Source organism: Brassica rapa, chromosome A01, assembly GCF_000309985.2.
Source record: "Brassica rapa cultivar Chiifu-401-42 chromosome A01, CAAS_Brap_v3.01, whole genome shotgun sequence".
NCBI classification, from domain to species: domain Eukaryota; kingdom Viridiplantae; phylum Streptophyta; class Magnoliopsida; order Brassicales; family Brassicaceae; genus Brassica; species Brassica rapa.
The window spans coordinates 14,949,574-14,977,012 of NC_024795.2; the positions used below are offsets into that span (position 1 = coordinate 14,949,574).

At 35.0% G+C, this 27,439-nt stretch overlaps 3 protein-coding genes and 1 long non-coding RNA gene across 7 annotated transcripts; 2 read left to right on the forward strand and 2 right to left on the reverse strand.

The window, feature by feature from the left end:
- The first annotated feature begins 409 nt into the window (after positions 1–409).
- Positions 410–9,737, forward strand: LOC108872282. The gene is made up of 2 exons (XR_004451013.1): positions 410–4,792; positions 4,889–9,737. It is a non-coding gene; the product is annotated as an uncharacterized LOC108872282 (long non-coding RNA).
- A 393-nt stretch (positions 9,738–10,130) lies between these two features.
- On the forward strand, positions 10,131–20,363 carry LOC103873706. 3 transcript variants are annotated; one of them, XM_033275218.1, is made up of 2 exons: positions 10,131–20,101; positions 20,172–20,363. In XM_033275218.1, the coding sequence occupies exon 1, from the start codon at positions 11,445–11,447 to the stop codon at positions 12,093–12,095; it is 651 nt and encodes a 216-aa protein (XP_033131109.1). In that variant the 5' UTR covers positions 10,131–11,444; the 3' UTR covers positions 12,096–20,101; positions 20,172–20,363. The 3 variants fall into 3 exon arrangements, with proteins under 3 accessions (XP_033131109.1, XP_033131102.1, XP_033131104.1); XM_033275211.1 differs by having other exon boundaries at positions 10,131–19,872; positions 19,953–20,363; XM_033275213.1 differs by having other exon boundaries at positions 10,131–19,016; positions 19,369–20,363.
- On the reverse strand, positions 15,565–16,431 carry LOC103874390. Its single transcript, XM_009152806.1, has one exon. It carries the CDS (start codon positions 16,429–16,431, stop codon positions 15,565–15,567), a length of 867 nt encoding a protein of 288 aa, XP_009151054.1.
- Positions 20,364–21,246: 883 nt separating the features above from the next.
- LOC103873698 (actin-12) lies at positions 21,247–25,520 on the reverse strand. Of its 2 annotated transcripts, none has more exons than XM_009152092.3 (5): positions 23,596–25,520; positions 23,055–23,126; positions 22,580–22,973; positions 21,655–22,268; positions 21,247–21,558 (listed from the first exon to the last, which is right to left on the reverse strand). In XM_009152092.3, exons 2-5 carry the CDS (start codon positions 23,112–23,114, stop codon positions 21,493–21,495), a joined length of 1,134 nt encoding a protein of 377 aa, XP_009150340.2. In that variant the 5' UTR covers positions 23,115–23,126; positions 23,596–25,520; the 3' UTR covers positions 21,247–21,492. The 2 variants fall into 2 exon arrangements, with proteins under 2 accessions (XP_009150340.2, XP_009150339.2); XM_009152091.3 differs by having other exon boundaries at positions 23,055–23,130; positions 23,596–25,519.
- Between the last annotated feature and the right edge of the window lie 1,919 nt (positions 25,521–27,439).

A 27,439-nucleotide genomic window follows, 5' to 3' on the forward strand; every position in this document is an offset into this window, starting at 1 on the left:
TTCAACAAGAAGATGGCGGCCTCTAGATTAGGTTTAGTGTTGTATTTTTAGTTTTTTAGTTTTTTTTAATTTTGTTTAATGGTATAAACCGGCTCAAATATTTTGTAAACCTGTTTTAATATATACATTCTATGTTTATCTATATTCTAGAGTGATGAGAGGACGAGATCTTTGTAGATGCAGTTTTGAGTGATGAGGTCTGACACGGAGGCCAAGCCGTGGACGTTAATGGCAGCGTAGAAGCTGGAGACAGCTTCAGAGTTCAGACACAGATGTGGGAGCTGTTCGGGACGCAATGTCGATGGCTGTCTCCCACCACACAGCTGCTTTTGCAGATGGACTACAGGATGTGAACAATTGCCACCGAGTGACGATTGTTGGTTTCAAACTATTGCCAGAAAGGTGAGTGAGAAGTTTCATCTCGTTGGTTACATATATTCTGCAAATATATCTTTTTATTCATCCAAGTATGCATCTTTATGGAGTTTTGTAGCTTGTGATTAAGTGTTTAGTGTAGCCAATCTTAAAGCTTCATTCGTGAAGGAGTTTAAATCTGGAGTTTAAGTCTGAACGTTCTTTAAGATTTGAATAGTTTTCATTTTTGAAGGATTTGGTAAAGATCCCAACTTTTTAACGTTAACATGTGTGGATTCACAGGTTTATTCTTTGGACTGGACACCTGAGATGAACCAGATTGTCAGTGCATCTCAACAAGACACGCTCAGTTAGAAGAGAAAAGTGATGGAAAAGGGAAAGACACAACCAAAGGGCCAATTGATAAAGTGCTGAACATGCAATTGTTTAGATCTTGAAAAGGTCAGACTTTAATAATACGATTAGTTAAATTCTATTTTTATATACTAATATATATCTAAATTGGTATATCACTCTGCCCACCTGCACCAAACCAAACTCACACGCTCACAGGTTTATATATACTCTTTATGTATAATTTAGATACTGAAAATGTGGGAGATTGGCACATTTCTCCACTAGAGTTACTCCACAGTGGTCCTTTGATTGATTTTGATCTTCTTCCAGGATGTTGTTCTTCAATGGCTGCCTTGAGTTTACCGTCTCTACCAAATGTCCTTATCTCAGACACTTGTGGAGAAGATTATGGTCTCTGTGAGTAACCAACTTGAACCGTAGATCTACATAGATAGTTCGTTGTTTGTCTCATATAGTTTTGTTCATCAATTTCCAGGTCAAAGCTGCAGAGCCTTTTCCTTCAATCGTTGCAGCATCTAAAAGTATTGCAGTGGTTTCATCTGGATTGTGTGGAGATCACGGAGATGCCATACATTTGACAACAATAATGCTACCGATATCAATGAACATAAATTTTTCTCCAACTCTCTTTTTCATGTTACCACCACTCCATTATAAGAAGCTATCTAGAGATTTTTTTTTTCTGTCAACAGCTATCTAGAGATTTCATACTTCATAATAACTTTAAAAATTGAAAAATAATCTACATTTTCATCTTTTTAGTATCTAGATCAAAATCTATTAACGACACATTTAATAATTGATGAAATATTTCTAATTATTTTCAATCGAACCAAGTTCTTTTCATCAAACTTTCTTTGAACATATAATAATATAGTAAATAAATATAATTCAAAAATATATAGAATTCTGAAAAAAAAAATAAGAGTAAGAGATGTAAAGTTTTTTTTTTAACACGAGATTAAAAGGTGCTTCCTACATTAGAAAAAAAACAATAGTTTGTTCCCCAAAAGTATACATAAATTAACAAGAAATTAAAAAAAAACACAACTAATGACTAATATATAAGCAGAACAGAAATCTAATTAGAAATTCTGGAAAATGAAAAAAAAATATAGAAAATATACAAATGAAACTATAAAACATATAGTGAAAGTGCACAATATAGCTTGAATTTTTAAAATTAGTCAACGATTAATAATTGTGAAAAACATCATATCATTTTCATATATAAATTTCAAGCATACATAGAGAAACTCAAAAAGATTTAAAATGGAAATCCATTTATGATATTGTTTTTAACGTTTATCAAACCAAAGACAGCAAAAATAAAAAATAGTGAATCTTACATAACTTTTTTTTTCTATTTTTAGTAACCAAACTGAAGTTTATAGAAATTAATTAGAAAAAATGATGGATAAACAAAATTTAAAATAAAAAGAAACACTTAGAAAAATAAAAATTCCCAACATGTAAAGGATAAAAATTAAAATTATTCGAACTAAATAATATAATAAAAAATTCACAATATAACCTAAAATATATAACTTCAAATAATACATAGGAAAAATTCATAAAATCAAATATTATTTATGATAATGATTTTCCACGTTAAATCTAACCAAGCGGAGCCAGAGTTTAAAAGGAAAGTAGTGGATCTTTTGGAATTTTCTGTTTCTTATGGTGGCATTTAAGATAATGGAAATTAAAAACAAACTCTTGGAAGACCGCAATCAAGAATTTGTATATAATCAAAACCAAGAGTTAAAAAATAGTAGGAAAAATAAGCAAGAAAAAAATAAAACAATAAACTTGTGCTAAGTGCATAAAAACTGTAGAACAATTGCAAAAGAAATGTGTGACACCAAGCACAATTTTAAGGCTATTACATCCTATCAAATACTGAAAACACATCCAGCTTCCTTACTGAACGAATAAAGAAAACAACGTGTTAAATCAAAACTTTGATAATACTAACATCTTCAGAAACAAACACGATAAAATTTACATGAAGATAAAAGTATAAACATATTTTAGATAAGTCAAATGAAAATGGTTTAAGCAAAAATACACACTACTCTATTTTTACTTGAATATATAGGAAATAATCAATCACATATGAGGTTGTCTTTCTGGTAATCAAATAAACGCAATACTAATGAATTGCGATAATTACAAATGAAACAATATAAGGATATCTATATGATAGAAAATCAAACGTTCCTTGCGCGATGTCCTTATTATGAAGAACAAGACAAATGGAACTAATAGGATCTTTATAATGCCACCAAGAAGTTGCAAGTTCAATGATCTTGAAAATAGATGCAGTGATTGTTTATATTATAAGCAAATAGGGAAATTCTTGGAGACAGTTAACTCTCTATAAGAACAGCCTCCATTTATGGATCCATTTCCGTTCTTTTCAATTTTCCATTCCAATGGTTTCAATTTTTAATAGTTTTGCTTTGTTGATCCCATCACAGACGGTGTTTGAGTTTCCATTACTTTTTTATAAGAAATGCAACATCAATTTGTTAATTATGAACTCTGATTCAATGAACAAATCAATTTGATTGGTATGCTAAAAAATAAGATTATAAACAAAAAAAAAGTAAATGACAACAAAAATTAAAATACGTATTTCAAACAGTGATAGTCTAAAAATACATTTCTTCTTTAATAACACCTACTTATTTTACGGTACACTTCCGTTATTTAACTCAGCTTTTCAATAACATCTTCAGCATACAGATAAACTGTTACTAAATGCAATCATCTAAACCCAATTCCGTCATACAAACGATAATCATGCCAATTACATACTCAGCTTTGAGAGTCCAAAATATAACAAACCACAACTAGCCAGTCAATCATGGCTTAAAAACATACAACTAAAATACCATTTAAACCGCATCTAACCTATATAATATGTTATACGTAGCAACCTATTAATATAAACACAAACAACGAAATCAAACATAATTAACTTTCGTATACATAATCCTTCTACAACCTAACATTCTTACAAACCATAAACATTGTTATACACTTCTCTTGAAAATGCTAATATGAAATACACATAATAAGAATATACAATAATAATATAATTATATATATGACACAAAAAGCATATCCTGCGATAAGCATAAGATCATTTTCTTTCGACGTATTTTCATTTTCATTTCTGTGAACATACTTCTTTTACTAAGACCATAAAATGAATTGTAAATTTAAGTAAGAATAAAACATACGAACCCGGTACGTAGCGCCGGAATACCACTAGTAGTTAATAAATTAGGGTTTCGTATGCCCTTAGTAGTAGAGTATTAACATTGATATCTTATATAATAAAGTAGAGTATAGTCTCTCCTTATCCCTCCACATCATCTAGGAGCATGGGGCAAATTGAGACACGTGGACGCTTTATGTTTTTAGATTTACGCCTATTGCTTCTGCAATCAATTGAAATGGACCTTTCTATAGCCCAGCAGAAATATTCCTCTAATTATACATGTGAATTAAATCAAATAAATAACCTTTCACTTTCTTGCCGGCCATGGAAAAATCAAAACCTTAATTTTCATTCATAAAACTCCACTTTACGCACGTTCTACAAGAGTAAATCCCCTTTCAGTTAAATTAGCAAACAAAATCACTAATCTCTTCAGATTCCCTTGAAGATTCCAAAAACCTGCGTGGTGAAGCAACCATCTCTCTTCTTCGTTTATACGTTTCTGTACCAGGGCGAGATTAACTAAGAAACTGATTATTATTTTATCCTTCCCCAACTCTTTTATGCAAGGTAAATTGTCACTTTTATTCTCTCTTTACAGCCCACTTTCAATTACTGAAGGAAAGCAATTTACAAGCTTTAATCGGTAATTCTCTCTTTTTGGCTTCCATTTAATCAGTTTTCTCGCAACAACTGTAATCGAGAATCAAAAGAACACAATCAACGAAATCAAGCCTAAGAAGAGAAGAAACATTGTATTTCAAACAATACCCTTTATCTAGGCATGCTATATTTTTGACTGCTTATCTTCATCCCTCGAAAGTGGTCGTAAGTATTACTACTAGCTTATCCATGTGTTTTCTTCTTTTTTGTTTCCATGTACTCCTCTGTCTTTTTACTTGATGTTTCCGGTGTTTTAATCAGGTTAGACTGTAGTGGGTCTGGCCAAACTGCACCAGCGGGATAATTAGTTGAACTTCCAACAGAAGTTACATGATCAAAAGTTTTCTTTAAAGAGGTTATATTAAAAGATGGTTTATAAAGAGGATCTACACTGGAAGATACTACGCTAGATCAAAATTTCCCATTATTGGCTACACCGGATGGTTTATGTTACTCAAGAGAGGTGTTACTGGGGAAGAGTATTCAGCAGAGTTGAGCTTTGTTTGCTGTTCTTCAGGAACGCAGTACCTAGAGGTAGCTTCTGGCTTTTTAAGAGTGATGAATAAAGTTTTTTAGTTTGATTTGAGGATTTCATGATTTGCCTTTACCATATCTTATGAAGAAGCTGCAATGGTGCAAGAAGCTGAGGATCGCGCTCATTGGTGAGAAAAAGTCTTAATACTGAATCAAAGCAACTTCGTGAATTAAAATGTTTTTCTTTTAGTATCTAAACCCATGGAATTTTGATTCAGCAGTTTATGGAACTACAGAGGAACTGCTAGAGATGAGGTTTACACTCTCTGTCTCCGATTCTACTGAACAATGAATCCATTTATTAAAAACATGTCGCTAATTATTTGCAGCCTAACATGGACAAATCTAAATTGGATACGAGAGTTTTACAAAGGATAGTCATGCAATTCCACCATCAGGTTATATATCCCTTTTGTAAACTGTTTACAGACATTTTTGAGTCTTCTACAGATATAGCAGTGCACAATGGGATTTACAAAAAGGAATTATAGCCAACCACCCGAGTTAAAGATCAGTTTCAGCATTAGAATTTGGAGTGGACCCACAGTAAGCATCTACTTCTTGGTCGAGAATAATTTCACCATCCTTTTCTCTTTAAATGACCTCCATCATAATATTTGTGGGGGAATTAGAAGATTCCAGTGGAAATAAAAGTCACGTAAATCTCCAAAATTCTACTATATTCTTATAAAGACTCTTTATTGTTGGATTGGAGCAGACTAAAGCAATTTCAGAAAAATGATGCTGGCCTACTCAATATTGGGACACAAACGGTACAATCAGATAAATATAATTTGCAAGTTCATCTCTTTCAATCCTTTTCACTTTTTTGTCTTCTTTGTGATGTAGGCACAAAAATGTTCAAGTGATCATTTGATCTTTAGGTATGAGAAACCGTTTTCTCTTTCAACAAAATGGAGACTCTGTGACCTTTACTATTACTCTTCCACTAACAGCAATAATTCTATCATTAGCTTTCTCCCCGTTTTCACGTCAGGTTTGCAACACCTAACTCACAAACCAAACACAATAAACCAACTCTATCACTTTATGCTTACGAGTTATTTTTTTCTACTACAAACCTGAATATAGCAAACTATTATATTTGGCGGCCAGGAACCGTGTCTAATTTGTAAGCTATTTCGTAAGATTTTATGTTGTCTTCTCAGTTTCTTACAAGTTAACGATTACGGCCATATTTTTGGTATGATGTTGTTGACTAATCGAAGAATGTAATGAAACAGTGTTCTAAACTTATGGGGAGCAGCGTGTTCTCTGGTAGCATCTATTAGCCAAGAAAGTAAGCAAACAAAATGGTTACCCCCATCATAATTAAATTACCAACCAATATCTTTTCTGACAAGATTACAAAGGTAGTCCTACTTATTTCATATTAAATAGCCTTTGTGTTGTTGATGCATGGCTAGGGATTGAGAAGTTGAAGAACACTACATAAGAAAAAATAATACAATAGGAATCGATGCTTCCTACTATCTCTTTGTATTTGTTTAATTACACAGATCCATGTCTAAGTTCTAATCTTTCGACGTTTATATTTTTTTCCTATGCGCAAGATTTAAAGATAGATGGAGTGATGACCAAGAGAAATCCTACGACATGTTCTCCAAAATACTGAGTCGGTTGGTTAAAACTCTTACATTTGTTTCTTCTTGCTGGTTATCTTGCCTACTTGAGTAAATATAGGCGTTTGATCTCTTTGTCTTTGATTTCATTCTTATGGCACACAGATAATACTTCTGTCAGTTTTATATAATTTGTTTCCGACAATTCTTCAATTGTAAGTCATGCCAGCACTTCCTAGAACAATCAGTCCAAAGGAGGGACGCTGAAAGAAAGATGATGGTCTTGGACAGGATAACCTAAAATGTTAACTACAATTCTCGGGTTCTCTTTGGGGATAACCCAAACTCGGAGGGATCATAGATTCATAGTCACATCAATGATTCTCCAAATTTCAGTATTTAAATTTGAACATGCAAACCATACTATTTTGGTGTCATTTAGTCAACATGTGTATCGTATCTTAATTAGTCTCACATGCATATTGTAAAGTCTGTTATGAAAGGATGGTGTAAATACAACACTCAAACTAGCAACTTAATAACAAAAATAAATCAATTTTTCATGTGATTACCTACCATTATAATCACATAACAACCTAATACACATCATTATAATCACCGGGTCCTACCCTATTATTTTTGACATAAATGTAAATTTTCAAATGTTTTTATAAACTAAAATACATTTTAATAAAAAAAATTAGTTTAATTGTAAACTTACTCGCCCGTAGGTTGAGAAACATGTGTTGAAAGAACACAGCTTGAATATGTGTTAGTTGAGAAATATATCTCTAAGAAGTATGTGTCGATTAGGGGTGTCCTTGATTCAATATATAAAGCCTTCACTTATATATGTAAAGATACAAACTCATTTTATTATCCAAATTATATTTAATTTGGTGCAACTGTCACCTATATATTATATTATCCAAATTATATTTAATTCTTACTTCATTCAAATATGAGATACAACTTACGATATTCATTTTTTGCCTGGACAATTACCAAAAAGACAAATATATTACTATCACTAACCAATACCAAATAGATCAACAAATCCTTAACAATTTATTAGCAACAAAACGTACGAACCCGGCGCGTAGCGCCGGAATACCCCTAGTATTTGTATAAAGTCCTACAGTTCTGTCAGACACTTAATACGATAAAGATTTATGGTTAACTATAATTTATTAGCAGCCATCACAGAAACCATATTTAGTGTGTTAAATCTATGTGAAAACGTAAATATTTAATAACAATTTCGTTTACATATTTGGCAACATAATATCGATAATCACTAATTGAAAGGATAGTATCAATGAAAATAAAGGACAAAATCACAGACTTGGTCACAAAATTTCAAATCAAATTAAACTATAAGATATTATAAATTAAATTTAACTTACCATATCAGTCTATCACGATAATTTTTCATAACATATTTAATTATCTTGTAATAATTAGTAAAACTGACCATAAATTTATCCTTCCCGTACAGTTCTATGAAAATCAAATCAACCACAAACCGACTATAAATGATTACAAACCGAAAGTACACAGTGATTCACATTTTTGTTTAATATTCTTGAAATAAATTTGAAATACATACTAATTCATTTTGATATTGAAAGATTGAGCAAAGCTACATACACTAACCTTCTAATTAATAATCATACTTATTCTAAACATAAGAAATTCTTTTGCCCATAAAGATGTAAGAAGGTTAGTGTATATAAACGTAGGAAAATTATTTTGCTCAATAAACATAGAAATTTTCTTGCAATAGAAGTGAACTCATATACACATAAGGATGCATAATAATACACATCTTGAGAATGGCAAAAAAAATAAACAATCGAAAAATTAATATTTCTTAGGAATGAAATGACCCACATAACAACTTAGAGAATATATATATATCAGAGAATAAAGTGAAAGATTTTTTTTTTGAAAAAGGGTTTTTATTAATAATATATATAAATATATATATATATATATTTTACATATATATGATATATATACTGATAATAAAAACCCAACTAAAAATCAAATGGGCATAATTTTACAGACCCAAGAAGAAAGCAAGTCTAAAAACAAAGAAAACCCTAGGACTCCAAACTCTATAGACAAAGCCGCCATAGCCGCTAGAGAGACCACGGCGAGAAGGCCAGATTCCGGCCAATCGAAGCTGCTGCCTGATTTGAGAACATCTCACCGTCAAAGGACTGTCGAGGTATAGGTGAAGACCAGAGGAAAGGGAAGAGAACCCAAGAGGCAAGACCAATGCAGAACCGACAGAATTCGTTGCCGAAGTCAGTCGCCTCAGGGATCCTTGTTCACGCCTGTCCGCCGCCCTCAAACGAAATGCTTACTGATGTACCCGAAAGTTCATGCAACCATTTCACGCCTCTGCCTTGAAAGCCTCCTCTCCACCGAGATCCACCACCCTTGTTCGCCTGATCCATATCGCTCATCACCAAAAAGCGGGCTCGAATTGCAAGATATGTCCACCAAGTAATGAGTTCTCGACTTGCAAAAAAAGATTTTAAAGCAACTGTTGCTATGATATTTAGTAATGGACCAACGTTATATTTTAAAACTATGGTTTATATAAAGTGCTCTAGAATTCTTTTTAAATATGTTTAGAAGACATACAGAACTGCCACATAGGATGTAGTTTTTGTTTATTAATACAAATTTAAGGTTTTAATGTTTTAAAAGATTTTCAATTAATATATAGGGGATTAGCATATTCACCCTTTTGTTGGCCAGTTATATAACTTTTATGTTAATTTCCTTGAATATTATGAGAATATTGTTAAGGTTGTTGGTAAAATTTTTAATTTAACTAGAGATGCAAATATATATGAGTTATTCTTTGGTTTACCCCCTAGGGTGAATCTATAGGTTCACCAACCAATCAGATTTAGTTATTTCAAATTCGATATCTTTTAAAAAAGGAAACAAAATATTGTCAAATTATATTACGTTTTTAAAATTAAAAAAGTATAAATAAATAAAAATAATAGTAGTTGCAAAAAAAAAGTTTTCAAAAAAACATTAATACGATAAACAAACACTAAACTCTAAATCTAAACCCTAAACCTTTTGGTAAACCCTAAACCCTTTGATAAATTTTAAATTCTTGAATTTTTAAAAAAAATATTTTTAACACAATCAACAAAAAACTAAACTCTAAATCCTAATCCTAAACCCTAAATCCTAAACCCTAAACCCTTGGGTAAACCTTAAACCATTGGGTAAACTCTAAACCCTTGGATAAATCTGAAACTCTTGGATCAAATCTTAAACTTTAAGATTTATGATTTATTCAAGAGTTTAGAGTTTACCTAAAGGTTTAGGGTTTAGGGTTTAATAATTGTTGGCAGCGTTAAAAATACTTTTGAAAAACAATTTTTTTTTTTTGCGGTAAAAAAATCTTCTTTTTGTGATTAATACAAATTTTATTTTTAAAATATAGTATAATTCGATAATATTTTGTTTCTTTTTTTAAAAGATACTGAATCTAAAATGACACAATCCTATTGGTTGGTGAACCTGTAGGTTCACCTAGGGGTGAACCCAAGAATAAGTCAATATATATTTAGCGGAAAGAGATAACGAGTGGCAAGAATCAATAGAATAAAATCATTTGGGATACACCATATTAGATGTGTAAATTTTTCTATAAATATTAGTTCATTACAAGGTTACAAATCCACTAAACTTCTTGAGTTTATACTGGAAACATCTTACTAAAATTATAAAATTCGAGCAAAATATTTTAATTTAAGTGATTAAATCTATAACAAACTCAACGATCATTTCAAACATAGCATTAGAAATAACTTATTTCGTCTTATTCAATGATTATCTATTATATAATACATTGATTTTAACCTAACTTTCAAAGATAATTTACAAACATATCATTGTAAATTATATTTTAAATTTACTATGGGTTTGAATCCTAGTTTAATTAAACCAAAGTAAATTATTAAGAAAAAACAAATATTTTTCAGTATGGTAAAGTATAATACTTCTAGTTTATTAAAATTATTTAGAGTTATTCTAGTTAAAAAATCTTTGTAATTATTTGATCAAAATTAGTTTATAATAAAGAAGTATTTATAGTTTCCTTTTCTAATATATATTATCTTGCTCAAAAAAATTCTTTTGAAATTATTTAAAAAATTTAAATTAAATAACAATTTGGGATTTGATATTTAAAAATCAAATAAGTAAAAAAATTAAAAAAATAATAGATATCTTTTATTTTTATAGTCTGATAAGGATGTAAAGAAAGCGTGAATATTTTTTTTGAAGAGGTTTGTTGTGATTGATAAAATTAAATTAATTATTGATTCACAGAATTTTTGCTAGACAATACTTAATTTAATTCTATCAATCACAACACAACTCTTCGAAACAAGGTGCATTTTCTCGGGAATCTGTAACTACATTTGACCTTTTCTAGGAAATATACACATACACTTAATCCTTGGGACATGTATTCACATTCATACTTTCATGGGAACACGCAAACGTTTCTACCGTTGTGTGGTTTCACTGACTCTTCATGGTTATATAGATAGAGTTGTAACCCTAAGTTCCTGTGAAATTCAAATTTGATACTTAATATACACAACTACTGGTCTACTTTTCCCTTTTATTTCTCTTTTAACTTTCATTTTCTTCTGATGGCAAATTCTGCTGCTAAACCCAAGTTTAGTCTGAGACTTCTCATTGACGAGGAGAAAAACAAAGTTGTATTGGCTGAAGTTGGGAAAGATTTTGTCGATGTACTTTGTAGTATTCTTACACTTCCTATGGGTACCATTGTTAGGTTGCTGGAGAAGCATCAAACTCCTCAGTCTCCCATTGTTGGCTGTTTCCACAAGCTTTACAAAAGTGTTTCAGACATGAGCGTTGATCATTTCGAGACACAGGTTTGCAAGAATCAGTTGCTGTATCCACGGAGTGTCAGGGAGAGTTATTGCGGAAATCTAAAGCTGAACATAGATGACACCGCGGCGACAGGGTTCTTTATCTGCCCGCATTTTATGTCCAATGATTCTTGCTGTAAGGTATACAGCAACATTAGTACCTCAAGATGTCGTTATTGTGGAACCTCGATGAATCGGTTCATTCCGGTTCAAGAAGGAGTGCAAGCTGATGGAGTATTCCTTAGTTGCAGAACGTCATTTATCATCACCGATGATCTGAAAGTGTCATTGAACTCGATGGGTCTTGTCCTGAATATCCTCAACGATCTTGGTTATGCGGGTTTTGATAAGCTGCAAGAAATGGTCATTGATGTTGGTTCTGAAGAGGTACTTGAATATCTTTAATTTTACCGTTTTTTTGTATGTTTTTTTCTAACCTGTTTATTTATCTGAATGCAGGTGCTAACTTTCCTGGGTTGTTTATTCACTTCAGAAGCTCCTTTGACTGACACATTCCTGAGGAAACATTGTACAACAAGGAAACATAAAGCGCTGACACCACTGGTGCAAGAAAATGCTGTTGCAGGAGATGCAGACAAATTGGTAGCTATTAAAGTTTATATTAGAAAGACCGACAGGATGATTCTTTATGCGGAGTGCAGAGAAGATTTCATTGATCTTCTATTCACTTTTCTTGCTATACCGCTTGAGTTTGCCTGGGACCTTTCTGTTGACATTGTAAATACGGGATGCATTGGAAATATGAGCAGAAGTGTGAAAAATTTGAGCTTTGAGAAGCAGAAAGAAGCCACAGTTTCCCAATGTGTGCTTCCTTATTATTATAAGTTCAGGGCTCAACTGCTTGATATTGTCATTCAGGAAGAAGATTGAGAATATGAATGTTTGGTCCCCCGCAATGGATATCCGAGTTCAAATTGCAAGTTCTCCAAGAAGATTAAGAAATATGTGTTTTCTAATGGTGAACGGATTGTGAAGTTCACCCAAATGCATTCAAACACAAGTAGTTACGCTGGGGTTGGATTTGTTAAGGGAGAAACAAATTTCATAGTGTCAGATGATCTGCTTATCACACCGATGAGCACATCATCAACAATCTCATTACTAAGCAAGTTGCAGATGAACATGATGAGAAAATGATTAACATTAGAAAGGCAGAGGTATGCTTTTGAATTTTCTTTTTATATACTATTTTCTTTACTTGATAATTTTATTTTTGGTTCTTCTTTTGAATATATACCTTTATTGCAGGCCGTTGGCTTGCTGAGAGCTTCCTTGATCACAACTTCTGCACTAACCAATGTTCTCTCCAACTTCCTCTCAAAGATGAAGCCACAAGAAGCAGCTCAGTCAACATCGAAGATTCAGAAAATCTGAAAAATCTCTTTGAAAGCATGGCTCTTGTTACTTATGGCCATTTGAATCCGCAATTGTTGTTTTTGGCTTCGATTATTATCTCCATCTTTACTTTCCACATAATAATTGAATAATAAGTCAATAACCTTTTATTAAATAATAAGTTTGTTTAATTATTCTAAGTGACTCTCAAAGACTATAACTAGAAACAGAGGCTATTGGAATTTATCATGGTTCTGTCGAAAAATGTTCTCACAAACCTTCTGTCTAATTAATATTTTTTCATTCTCTGATTTGCAATAACCATTTATCACTATAATGGTGAATATAGTTTGGTTTCCAGTTACTAGTATAATAATAGCAGGCTCTTCAACATGTTTGTAGAAGGTGGAAGAACTTTGAAGTTAAACTAACATTGATCTAAAATCCGAAAACACGTCAGATAATCTGCTGTTCAGTCCTATGAACTCATCCTGAATTTTTTTATTATTTAAGCAAGTTGTGTAATGGGAAATTGGGGCACATATACATAAGAAAAATAAAAATTAAGTTTATACACATAGCATCACTTTGGCTGTGATATATTTCATATTGTTAAGAAAATTCCAAAAATATCCATCCCTACGCGTGTAAACGTAAACGAGTGTCTCTCCTAATTTTGAAAATTAAAAAAAAGTTGTTTTTATTTTTCATACTCTTGCTAGCGATGAAGAAGAGAAATTTTAAGAGAGTGCATGGAAATTTGAGTTCGAGAACAGAAAAGTTGAAATTAACGATGAACGGTTCGGTCGTGCGGTGTAAGTAGGATATTGAAAGTTAGGGCCTTTACTATACCACCTGACATGATAGTATAGTGTGATTTATATACATATGCACTTCCATGATTGTCTTGGATGGTGTGAAAACTCACTATGAATCACTTGCAGTTGTAGCGAAGACATACAATGGCAGCCTTCTCGACCTTCGCCCCTGACCAACTCCCGTAATGATATGTTTGATGGAACCCCTTTTTGCTTTCTCTACTCATATGCTACTTATAAGTTTTCGGTTTTACTAAGATTTGCTACTAATATCCCCATTTTTACTGTGGCGGACATCTCAATTTGTTTATTATTTTGGAAGTTATGTATGGTTAAGTACAACGCTAAAAACTTGTTTATCAATTGCCATTCATTTATAACAGTGTTTTTATTCCTCTTCCTATTGTGCGTCTAACTTATGCTTTTCAGCAGCCAAATTAGACTTCTACATAAATGTTTTTGTCTCTTTTCCAATGCTTATTCGAACACCATACCTAATTTTAGGTTTCCTATGTATTATATATCAGTTGTGTCATTTCTATACTATTATCTTTGGTAATATATAATAACTTTCAACTACTTACGCAACAACTAGCTTATATGTGGGTCTGCTATACTAAATTCCACAATTGTAATCCCCTTACGGTTCGAAATAGTTTCTTGTGTTTCTTCTGTCGGCAGATAACACATTCGACCACCTTGTATGACACAATGGCAGTGTCATTTATGTACCCCAGTGAATTAAGTAGGTAGGATGTTAACGTAAATACTATAATACATACTTTTATAGTATAGTATCGGCTAACCTTCTGTCCCGCCTTGGGTTATTATATATCCCAAATTGTGCAACATCATATCTAACTCGCTTATTTTTTTCTTCATTCACCTCGATCCTATTATTATCACTATCACCATTACTGATTGTTTGGTTGCCGCTGCCATCTTCTCTTCGACCATTTTCACCATTTGTCATCTCTTCCACCTCCAGTGTAGGTTATTTTCCTCCTCCCACCACATATTATTCACTTTTACTTTACGTAGCAACAACATCTCTTCATCCGCCGCTCTTATTTATACATTCACTTTTACTGCTTTCAGTTACAAAATGACCTAAGAAGATAAACTAAATTGTATATTTTTTGGTTTCATTCTATTATGATTGGTAGCATAAGAAATTCGGTAGATGCTCTGGTGTATTTCTGCTTCGACTAACCTATACATTGTATAGTCTAGAATGTTATTGCTGGTGTGGTGCTTTTGTTAACGTTTGTAACATGTTTCTCTTTTCACCATGCATATTTGCATTAATACTTCGACTATATTATATGGTTTATAGTATAGTATATTTCAATCATGTTCGCTACACAATATGACGTGCATATACTCACGCGCACGAGAGTGGAATGAGAGAAATGTCAAGGTTTGGTTCTAATTGTCACATCAACTATTCAATGGCTATATTCTTAATTTTTTGAGCTCTTATGAATATTGGGCAAAATCGCCCTTGTGTAATCAATGATCAAACAAGTGATTAATACTAGCAAATGAGATGTCTATATTATTCTTGACTCTATATTATTTTTGATTCGTGAGAAAATCTCATTTTCTCTTCTTTTCTTATTATCTTTTTTTTGTGCGACGAAATTATATTAAAGCAGGAAAAGATATAGGGCCGAAAACGAGGCCCAATATCAATAGGTTCAAACAAGTACAGAAGCAAATGAAAACAAAGCCTGTTTAGCTAACAAGTCGGCTTTTCGGTTCTCAGATTGTGGAACAAAAGAGAAAGAGATAGAGGCAAACGCAGAGGAGATCTGCATGATATCGGAGACGATACCGAAGATTTCCTTAATTTGGTGCCTATTTTGGATTGCTCTGATGAGCGTTTGGCAGTCTGAGCAGACCCTGATACTAGTAATGTCGAGAGCTGCGGCTGCGAGAAGACCCGATCGAAGCGCTAGAGCTTCGGCCATAAGAGGAGAAGTGACGTTTTCTGTGCACAGTGATCCTTCGTGGAGTTGATTTGCTGTCGGTGTTGAGATGATCCACGCTAAGCCTGCTTTCCTCGTGGTCGAGTTCCAAGATGCAACGGAGTTGCATGTCGTGCGTTGATTGCTGCCATCTTCCTTGTGGAACTGGATCCCTTGAGGTTGTCGCTTGTTTTCCTGTGATAAATTGTCTTGCGCTTGAATCCATTCGCGGGCTGAGACTAATCCTCTAAGCATGACTTTGTTAGGGTTAAGATTCTTGTCTTCAAAGATCAGTCTGTTTCTCACCATCCAAAGCGACCAGCAGATCCAAGGAAGGACGGGGGATGAGATACTTGACGGAGGAAGACAAGATATCTTTCGGAACAGCACCAAAGCTGATTGGAAGTCATCAACCGCATCTATGAGGATTGGTGTTGTGAGGGCAACTTTCTGCCACACTTTCTGCGCGAAAGAACAGAGGAAGAAAACGTGCATTGGTGTTTCCACTTCTCCACATCTTGGACAGGCTACATTGGTGAGTAAGCCTCGTCTTTGTAGTTTTTCACCAAGGGGTATTGCTCCTTTGATGATGGCCATAGAAACACTCTTAGCTTTGGGAGACACTTTGCTGACCAGACCTCTTTTACCCAATTTAAACCTCCCAGATTTGCATTAGGTGGGGCTTGACGAGGGGTATTTGCTGCGAGATTATACCCAGACTTCGTGGAGTATATCCTGACGGTAGCGGTTGCCAAATATAAACATCTTCAGCACCTGTTGTGCTGGGTTTTAGTGATTGGATTTACTCACTCAGCTGAGGTAAAATTTCTTCTATCCTCTGTTTGTTCCATCGTAGATCGCTTGTAAGCAGATCAGAAACCCTGAGGTCTAGAGTGTTCTCAATGATAGGTCCATAGGTTTTAGGTTTGAGTCAAGAGAGATCCAGGAGTCTTTCCATACGCTTGTGGTCTGACCATTTCCAATTGCCTTGCGAATATTGTCACGTAGGAGATTTCGGCCATGTAAAATCTCTTTCCACCCGTGGGAACAGGCAGAGGGTAGTTCCACATTGAGAAAGCTCCCCTTATGGCAATATTTACATTTTAAGGCTCTTGCTATGAGGCAGTCTGGAACTGTTATGATTCTCCAAGCCAGCTTTGGGAGTAGAGCTTGGTTGAACAATTGGATGTCTCGTAATCCTAGACCTCCCGCCGCCTTAGGTTGTGCCAAGTTGTCCCAGAGAAACCAACATATACTTCTTTTCTCACTAGAAGAGTCCCACCAAAAACGTGTTAATGCTGATTGTATTCTTTTACAGAGGCTGAGAGGGAGCTCGAAGCAAGACATCGTGTAGGAAGGAATAGCTGTAAGAACAGACTGCATCATTGTAAGCTTTCCTGCTTTGGAGAGGAAGCATGTAGACCAGTTAGCTGCACGCTGTCTTTTTCTGTCAACAATTGAGGTAAATAAGTCCCTCTTCCTTCTGCCAAAATGTTCTGGCAACCCTAGATATTTTCGCACTCCTCCCTCTTTTGTGATTCCTAGGATCTGTTTTGCTGCTGTCTTTACTTCTTGTGGCATCTTACTAGAGAAAGTAATAGCTGATTTAGCCGTGTTAACTTTCTGACCTGGCAATGCTTCATAATCCAGCAGGAGCTTTGATAGTGCGTGGCAGTTTTCAGGGGTAGAGTGGCAAAACATCATTGTATCATCTGTGAAGAACAGATGATTGATACGAGGACTACCCCTTGCAACTCTGATGCCCCTTAAAGTTGCCTCTCCTTCCCGCCTTCCTACAGAGACCAGAGAGGACCTCTCAACACAATATCAATATATAAGGAGAGAGGGGATCTCCTTGTCTTATCTCTCGGTAAGGTTTCACTAACCCGTAGACTGTGTCGTTGATTAGAAAGGAATAGGAGACTGACTGGATGCACTGCAAAATCAGATTAATCCATTTTTCATGGAAACCTAGTCTTTGTAGAACCTTTGAAACAAACACCCACTCAACTCTATCATATGCCTTAGACATGTCCATTTTCACCGTCATAGAACAATTTATCTGAGCCTGAGATGTTTTGAGATAATGGAGCATTTCATGTGTGATTAACACATTGTCGGTTATTGATCTCCCAGGGATGAAGGTCGATTGGTTTTCCGAAATTATTGAGTCCAACACTGTCTTCAGGCGTAGAGAGAGAAGCTTAGAGATGATCTTACAGAAGACATTGCATATGGAAATTGGACGGTAATCCGCTACCTTCTTTGCATATGAGGTCTTTGGTATGAGTCTAATATGAGTTTGATTCATTGTAGGAGGCAAGACACATGTTGTGAAGAAACTCTGAATTTCGAGAACAGGGACCAATCACATCCCAATGGGATTAGAAGAAACTGGCTGAAAAGCCATCAGGGCTAGGAGCCTTGTTAGGGTGAATCGTGAAGAGAGCCTCTTTGATTTCCAACGGTGTTGGATCCTTTATCAGGGCCTCATTGCACTTTGGTGAGATTTGAGGCTCAAGTTCACTGGAGATTAGGGTACTATCCATCCTTTGATTTGCTGTGAATTGCTGCTCATAGTACTTACAGATAAGTTTCCGCTATCTGGTCCTCTTCAAACTTTGGTTCCCCTTCATCAATCTCAATAACTGAAAGACAGTTTTTTGCTTTCCTTCCTTTAGAGATCGCGTGGAAATAACCAGTATTAGAATCTCCAAGGGCGAGCCACACTTGTCGACTCCTCTGCCGCTAGTATTCCTCTTCAGCCTTGCAGGCCTTTAGAAGTTTAGCATTGATATCATGGAGATGGGCCTCATCTGAAATTGGGTTGACCATTGCCTCCTCAAGCTCTTCCCAAATATTATCAATAGCTTTTCTACTGTTTATCTGATATTCTTTGCTCCATTTGCAGATAGCTCTCCTACAAAGGTTGAGGCGAGCTTCAACACAGAGATGAGTGAACGCTTCCCAAACCTCTTTTATAATTGCTTGAACTTCGGTGTTATCTCTGAGTCTCCTGTCATATCTTAAGATCCTCTTTCCTCTTTTCTTTTTTGTATCCAGAAGGAGACTAGAGGACGGTAGTCTGAGCCTTCGAAGTTGAGATACTAGCTTCTGCAGAAAGGGAAGAGCTCAGCCCAGTCGCTGTTACACATAGATCTGTCCAGTCTGCATTGGACTACGTGAGTCCACCTTTTTCCCCTCCAAGATAAGTAGTTTCCAGAGTGCTTTATGTCGAACAGATCTAGTTGTGAGAGAAAGGAACTAAAAGCACATAAAGACCCTTCTGATCTTTCTGGTCCTCCGTTTTTTTCATTGTTTTCCACAATCTCGTTGAAATCTCCCATTAGGAACCATGCTTCATTTGCGTTAGGATGTAGATCTGGTAGGGTGTTCCAAACCACTAGTCTTTTTGAGTGATCAGGTTCTCCATACACGAATGTAGAGTGGAAAGTGATTCCTTTGCTAGTCATTGTAGTGTCAATGAAATTATGGGAGGTTGAGCGGATGGTAATCTCGATGTCTTTTTTCCAGGTTAGTAGAAGCCTCCTCCTCCTGGCTATGTGGAGATACAATGCAGTACTTTTCCTCCATGATGCCTTCCAGTTCTTTCAGTACTACTTCATCGGGGTTTTTTGTGTCTGACAAGAAGATAATATCAGGAGCATTCACCTTACGAATCTCTTTTAAAACGCCGGATTGTTATGGGATTCCCCAAACCACAACAATTCCAGTTTGCCACAACTAAGGAGCCGGGTGTTGAGGTACGTGAAAATCCTTTTTTTCTTTGAGATAGCTGGAATTATTCTGATGTTAGGTTGGTTGGTTAAACTGGAAGGACCTGCAACGTTCCTTTGGTTTCCATCTTGTTGCGTGTTTGTGATAGTTGTATCATTTGCAGGTGATTTGCGGCCTGGTGATCTCTGTCCCCTAGTGAAATCTCTTTTTCTTGAGCAAGCTCCATGAAGGGTTAGTGGACTGGTCCCTGTTGACCTTAGCCTGGCAGGTTTAACTTTTCTCCTATTAGTCCTCTGTAAGGTGGTTTTCTTTTCTGCAGAGTTATTCTCTTCTTGAGCTTCCTCTGGTTGATCTGCTGCTTCATTATTTTCTGCTCTCAGGGAGGCAAGGTTTGACACAGGCTGGGTAGTTCTAATTGCTGCCGCTGTCTCCTGAGGAGGCGGAGAGGAGTGCATTGCCTGATAGCTTGCCACAGCTGCTGATAAGATACGGTCTACTGTCTCTTCCATCTGCCATTGTGTATCGCTATGTAAGACTCTTTGTCTTCTTGCCTCCGCTTCGATAGGGCAGTTCATATACTGACGTGTTACCTCTTGCAGATCTTCCATTATCGCTTCCCTTGAAGGGAGTTGGGCTAGAGGAGTATGGACTTGCTCTTGTAGTTCTTCAGTAGTATATGGGGCTCGCGGTGTTGGTGTCTATCGCATAGCAGGGGAATTGACTTCCTCCTTTAGTGTTTCTCTGGGCTATTTTTCTCTCCACTGCATCATTTCCTTTTATTATCTTCTTTGAGTAGAAAAAGTTGTATTGATGAATCTAATGAAAATTATTGAGTAGACTGATGGCTTGCTTGCTCCATTCAAGAATCGTCTTCTAGTGATTTACCGCATAGCTCTTTATCCTTGAATCTGTTTTTATATACTTTGATTACAGTAAGTTACATTAAGAAATCATTTGATCATTGCCAACGTCAGATATAAAACTAATCATGTAAATCAAGCACAAATAAAACGTTCATACAATTCGTCTCACAGCCGTTGGAATTGTTTGGATAAATGACAATGGTCAATATTTCAGTGTCTTTGCCGGGTAAGTCGATTGTCGGAATGAATGATTTTGGAAGCAATAGATCCCTTAGTATGAGCACTATGAGATAGTGTTTTCATGTGTTAAAATCCTAGTTCGTTTGAATAAATATGGAGGTAAAAGTGGATTGTTTATAAAACATAAAATGGAAAAAATTCTTAAATGTGCCACATTGAAAATATGAGGTTTCGGTACCTTTAGACGCAAGTCTCTATCTATTTCTAAGTCAGAGAATGAATCCTGAGTCTAAAGGAAATGCAATTCCAGCTTCACCAAGTACATTGAGAATAAGAAAGAGATCAACACACTGTTTTCCTTCTAATGAAACTGGCCACTTCCCTCAGCCGTTAAAGATCGACCCAAACGAGGAATCTGGGAGTAGTATGAAAGAAAATATAGGTCCTGAAGATGATGAGAACACAGAGATAAACCCACTTTTGTGTTCTGATAAAAGGAAGGGTCAAGATCTAGCAAAAGAAGATGAGAATCATCCAATGGCAAAAGTAAGCATAACGTCTCATTGCTTGATGAGAACACAAACTAAATACACTTGATATGAAATCGCGGTCAGTATAACACAGCTGAGAGAGAGAAAACTGAGAAGATGATAATGTGTGTATACCAATATGTATACAATATAAATAATAATAAACACTCTGTGAATGGATGATCTGTTTTTGACTTTATTTACTTCAAAAGCAAGATTATATAGTAATAAACAATGAGGAAGAAGAATAACAAAAACTCAGAGGTTAGGAATGATGACAACTGGCTTCAGCATGAAAAGAATGCTATCAAACTTTTTATCGCATTTGTATCACTTGGTGGCTGTGATCAGAAGCACTTTCTGTGGACAATGGACGGTCCAGATTCGTCATACTCAGCCTTGGCAATCCACATCTGCAAATTTAAAACATATTTGTGTAACAATTTATCACAAATTATACACATAAACACAAACAATGGACTATGATGTAAGATTTGTATGTGAATTACCTGCTGGAAAGTGCTGAGGGAAGCCAAGATAGAGCCACCAATCCAGACACTGTACTTCCTTTCAGGTGGAGCCACCACTTTGATCTTCATACTACTCGGAGCCAAGGCAGTGATCTCTTTACTCATCCTATCACCAATCCCACCGAACATTGTGGTTCCACCACTAAGCACAATGTTACCGTAAAGATCCTTCCTGATATCCACATCACATTTCATGATTGAGTTGTAAGTAGTTTCATGGATTCCCGGATTTTCCATTCCGATCATCGATGGCTGGAACAGGACTTCAGGGCACCGGAAACGCTCTGCCCCAATGGTTATCACTTGACCGTCTGGCAGCTCAAAGCTCTTCTCGACCGAGGAACTGGTGTTGGAAGTCTCGAGCTCTTGCTCGTAGTCCAAGGCAATGTAAGAGAGCTTCTCCTTCATGTCTCTAACGATTTCACGCTCAGCAGTTGTGGTGAAGGAGTAACCACGCTCTGTCAGAATTTTCATGAGGTAGTCAGTCAGATCACGACCCGCAAGGTCCAGACGCAGGATTGCATGTGGCAGAGCATAACCCTCGTAGATTGGAACCGTGTGGCTCACACCATCTCCAGAGTCCAAAACAATACCTAAGCAAAAGAAAATGCAAAAGAGGACAAGTCAATAGAAGAATTATAGCTAGTTATAGAAATAATAAATCTAACCAAATAGAGATTTATTTAAATCCAAACTATAACAATCTTTATGTACTCAATAAACCGAACCGAACTCACAGAAAACAGAATGCACAAGGCCTAGTTATCGCAAACAAGCAAGCTATCTCTTGATGTATCATTGAGAACAACGCAAAATATTTGTGATGTGTTGTACGCAAAACAACTTAGACAGAGTCTTGTTCAAGAAAGAAACATAAGGGTTTATGACGTATGAGTGTACTAACCAGTAGTACGGCCACTGGCATAGAGGGATAGAACGGCTTGAATCGCAACATACATAGCAGGAGCGTTGAACGTCTCAAACATGATCTGAGTCATCTTCTCACGATTTGCTTTTGGATTAAGCGGGGCTTCGGTAAGCAGAACCGGGTGTTCTTCAGGAGCGACACGGAGCTCATTGTAGAAAGTGTGATGCCAAATCTTCTCCATGTCATCCCAGTTGTTGACAATACCATGCTCGATTGGATATTTGAGAGTTAAGATACCACGTTTGGACTGAGCCTCGTCTCCAACGTAAGCATCCTTTTGTCCCATTCCAACCATCACTCCCGTGTGACGTGGACGGCCAACGATACTTGGGAATACAGCTCTTGGAGCATCATCACCAGCAAAACCGGCCTACACGCAAGTTGAAAGTTTAATTGATTCACTTTCAACTTAATGACATATGATAAAACATTTAAATCTTGTTTTTGTTACCTTGACCATTCCGGTCCCGTTATCGCAAACGAGGGGCTGAATATCTTCACCATCCGCCATTTTCAAATATATCTAGCTGATCGCATGAACAGAAGAGACAAGAATTATACATCTAAAATATGAAAATATTAAACATCGCGTAATCAAGAAAAGGGATCAGATTATTTTTTTTTTAAAAAGCACCAATGGTTAAAGCCAAATTCGCATAACCAACACTATTAAAAAATCAAACACATTGGCCCAAATCTACAGACCAGAGTTATGCCCAGTTACATATATAAATATTTTGACTTCTTCGATTCTTGAGATGCAAAAAGAGAAAGATACCAACAACATGTTCGCCAAAGTTTTGTCAAAAAAAAAAAAACATGTTCGCCAAAGTTCTCTAATAATCAACACACTAACATTACGATTACTGAAAAAAAAAAAAATTCTTCGACCGGTCATCGAATCCAAATGATCCACGACAAGAATTTTCGAATTCTCTCTCACAATACATATATTTTCCAAACTAATAAACAAAATAAAAAATAACATTTACCTGATGAATTTACGTATAGACGAAGAAGAGGACAAAGAGGCTCTCTGAAATGGGTGCCTATGAATTGTGTTTTTCAAAATGTCTAGAAAACGGAAGGAAATTTTGGCCCTTAATATCGTTTGACAAAAAACGGATCTAAGCCGTTAGTTTTGTACCTGAGCACGATATCTCAGCCTGTAATGACACGTCTTACCTATTTTTGGGTCGAGAAACGCCCCTCTGACCAAAAATACGGTTCCAGGCTCTGGTTACCGGAAGAATAGGGTCAGGGGAAAGCTTTGGGCCTTTTATAATTTAGGCCATTCACTAAATAAAAACCATCGCTTGGAAATTTGTCATTCTTCAACCTAATTATTAACTTTTTTTCCTTGTGTTCTGTTAATGATCTTTTAAAGCTAATATACCGAAAATGTTACATTTCATTTTTTTTTATATTTTAGTGAAATAACAAAAATAGTTCTAAACGGTGAAAATTATAATTGGATGAATATAAAACATGAATATATTTTTCTTGTAATTATACTTTTTTCGAAATTCAAGTGTTTGTATAAAAAATAGCGACCCAAATGAAAGATATTAGGGGGACAAGATACAAACAAATTACTGAAAAGGTTAGGAGTAAATGAGAGTAATGATGTAGGCGCTGCCAGTACTGGAGAAATGTGGTAATTATGATGGGGATATGGGTGGAGCTAAAATAATGAAAGCATGAAATTTTATTATATAAACTTCCCTAGTTGTCACTCAGCTCTTCTTTATTTTCTTGTTTGGAATTATGCTAGCTGTAATGCGTGCGCTTTCGGATTATGCGGTGAATTAACCAGGATGAAGTTCTAAAACCATTATTGCTATATATACGTTATATATGTGTAGAATCAAAATTTTGACCAGTTGAATTGAAACCGAACGGATTTTCCCAACCATATCTGCGAGTTTAAATATCAGTTACGATAACAAAACATATTATAAATCCAGATGCAATACGATAATATATCTGGAAGTTCTAGGTTTGTGTTTGTAATCACTTAGAGATTGTCAAACAGTCTAATTATGATTGTAGATTGATCTTAGGAACAGCCGTGATGACTTCATCAATAATAGTTGGTGAGATGAAACGAATGAAGAATGAATTATCAATTATCTTGTACATGCTTGAGCACCTAGCAACCTCAAAACGATCGACTTTCACAATGGAGCCGACTTTCAAAGATGACATGTAATGATTAGCACGTCCGGCGGGAATAAACTCATGAATCACGGATTCTGTAAATAATATTATTTAACAAAGAATCAGGAAATCAATTAAAAACAATTTTATTAAATAAGTGATAAATTGAAGATTAACTTACCTTTTCATCAAGGAAGAGAACCATGATTCCCATAAACTCATTGTCTTTCTTGAAGTTAAGGGAATCGCATAAGCGAGGAGGTTAGAGGCTATGCTCTGACTACTACGACCAACACGAAGAGACTCGAAGGTTGAGTGATGCATGCCGGGAACGCCGGTTTGAGGAACTGGAGAGGCAGAGAGACATTTTCTAGAAGATCGTTAAAGCTAAGAGGAATCAATGAGTTTTGTGGAGATACAGATTGGGTTCATCAAAGATGAGAATCATATATGTATGTTTTATAGAAAGGCTACAAATCAGGAACATTTAAGATCAAGCGATTTAAGATGGGGAGATGAAGAGTTCACCGGTAAAAAAATAGATTACGAACAGACACACGGCGCAACTTTGTAACTCAGACTTGTCTACGATAATGATGAAAAAAACTCTAACTCATGTTAAACGAAAACAGTTTACAATATGGAAAAACTATAATTGTTTTTTTTCATATAACGTGATGAACCTCATTTAAAAATAAAACTCATAATACACTCATAGGCCCGGGACACAGAAAAAACCAAAAAAACAAAGGTTTCCGACATTCATAAATATATATTAGTTTGGCCATCAATATACAAATTATTCTTTAGTTTGGTGATATAAATGTTTATATTATAGATTATATGGTTATCGGGGTTACTACGTGAACCTAAACAACCAAAACACCGAAGCAAAATCGACCGGAATTGCATAAATATATTAACAGTTTTTGTAAATGTATACTCTTGTTTCTTTTTTACTAATCAAACATCTGTTTTGCACCATAATGTGTTTCACTAATTAAACATAATCATGTACGCATATTATAAAAATCGCAATTATCCTACATAATGTATGTCCGTATAAACAAACACAGGGGCTAATAAATTAGTAATTCTTTTTGGATAATTGAATGTACGGTGGATGAATCGCAATCAAGTTACTAATAAACTGGGTGGATGAATCGCAATCAAGTTACTAATAAACTGGCATTTTTGTATAGGGATTAGAGATATTGGAAGAATTTTGAGATTGAATCTTGACTTTTCAGCGTAATTGGACCTTTAGCCCCCACTCAAAGCAAACATTCATCCATGTTGTCATGTTGATCGCTGCACTTATCTACCAATAATAATTTCCCCTTTCCAGGTAATCACGCTTTTTTTATATAGATTTCTATAAATAAACAAGCATTACAGCATGCATCTTCTAGTACATAGCCTGATATCAAGAAAAATGTATTCTTTGTTTTCTTTTGTCTGTGTACAAACATGTTAAGAAAATTAAAAGTATCTCTTTTTCTATATCAGGGAACATACTCTTTAAATTTTTACGAGTTGACGAATTTCTAACCCAATTGACTTATGAGTTGACGAATTTCTCGAGCGAAATTGGCAACCCAGCAAGGAACAGAACAAGAGTCTGAAACACCTAAATGGCACGTTTTTAGAATTTCAAAGGTGAAAACTGAAAACGTACTGCAAGAGGCACCTAAGCTATATGTTTTTAGGCTAAAAACGGCATGCAGTTTTCTTGTTGTCTTAAGTTCTTGCCCACCAGTCACCGTTTCTACAGTTGACTGAGCTAATGCTGTTGATTGTAATCCAATGGCCACATTTATTCGTAGCCGAGCCATATAAGCCTGCTCGATATTAGGCATGTGAGCTGCTTCTCAATCACTTTGATTGGCCACCCGTAGACTATTCTGGCGGCAGCATTTTCATGTGATATAAATTCCCACGTCCAATTTAAATTTTTAGTCAAAAAGAAAGCATAATGATTTTATATTTAAATATGAGTCATTTTTGGGTTCATCTTCTAAGGTGAACCTAGGTTTCATATTTCACCTACCAATAGGATTTCATTATTTCAAATTCGATATCTTTTAAAAAAAGAAACAAAATATTCTCAAATTATATTATGTTTTTAAAATAAAAAAGTAAAAAAAGATAATAGTTACAGAAAAAAGAATTAAAAAAAATATTTTTTTAATGTTCTCAACAAAACACTAAACCCTAAATCCTAATCCCTAAACCCTAAATCCTAAACCCTAAACCCTTGGATAAACCCTAAACTCTTGGGTAAACCCTAAACCCTTGGGTAAACGCTAAACCCTTAGATAAATCCTAAACTCTAAATAAAAATACTAAAACCATAAACGCTTGAATATTTTAGTGTATAGTGATTCTGATTTAGAGTTTAGAATTTATCCTAGAGTTTAGGATTTATCCTAGAGTTTAGGGTTTATCCAAGGGTTTAGGGTTTAGGGCTAAGGGTTTAGGGATTAGAATTTAGGGTTTAGGGTTTAATGTTATGCTGACGACGTAAAATATTTTTTTTTGTAATTATTACTATTTTTTTTACCTTTTAATTTTAAATATATAATATAATTTGAAAATATTTTGTTTTCTTTTTTAAAAGATATCAAATATAAAATAAAACAATTCTATTGGTTGGTGAACCTAGAAGTTCACCCT

Coding starts and splice junctions, on each gene's coding strand:
- LOC103873706 (XM_033275218.1), top strand. CDS start 11,445: ATGGCAAATTCTGCTGCTAAACCCAAGTTTAGTCTGAGACTTCTCATT.
- LOC103874390 (XM_009152806.1), bottom strand. CDS start 16,431: ATGGCCATCATCAAAGGAGCAATACCCCTTGGTGAAAAACTACAAAGA.
- LOC103873698 (XM_009152092.3), bottom strand. CDS start 23,114: ATGGCGGATGGTGAAGATATTCAGCCCCTCGTTTGCGATAACGGGACC. Junction 22,974..23,054: donor ACGGGACCGGAATGGTCAAG/GTAACAAAAACA, acceptor ACTTGCGTGTAG/GCCGGTTTTGCTGGTGATGA. Junction 21,559..21,654: donor CCCTCAGCACTTTCCAGCAG/GTAATTCACATA, acceptor TTAAATTTGCAG/ATGTGGATTGCCAAGGCTGA.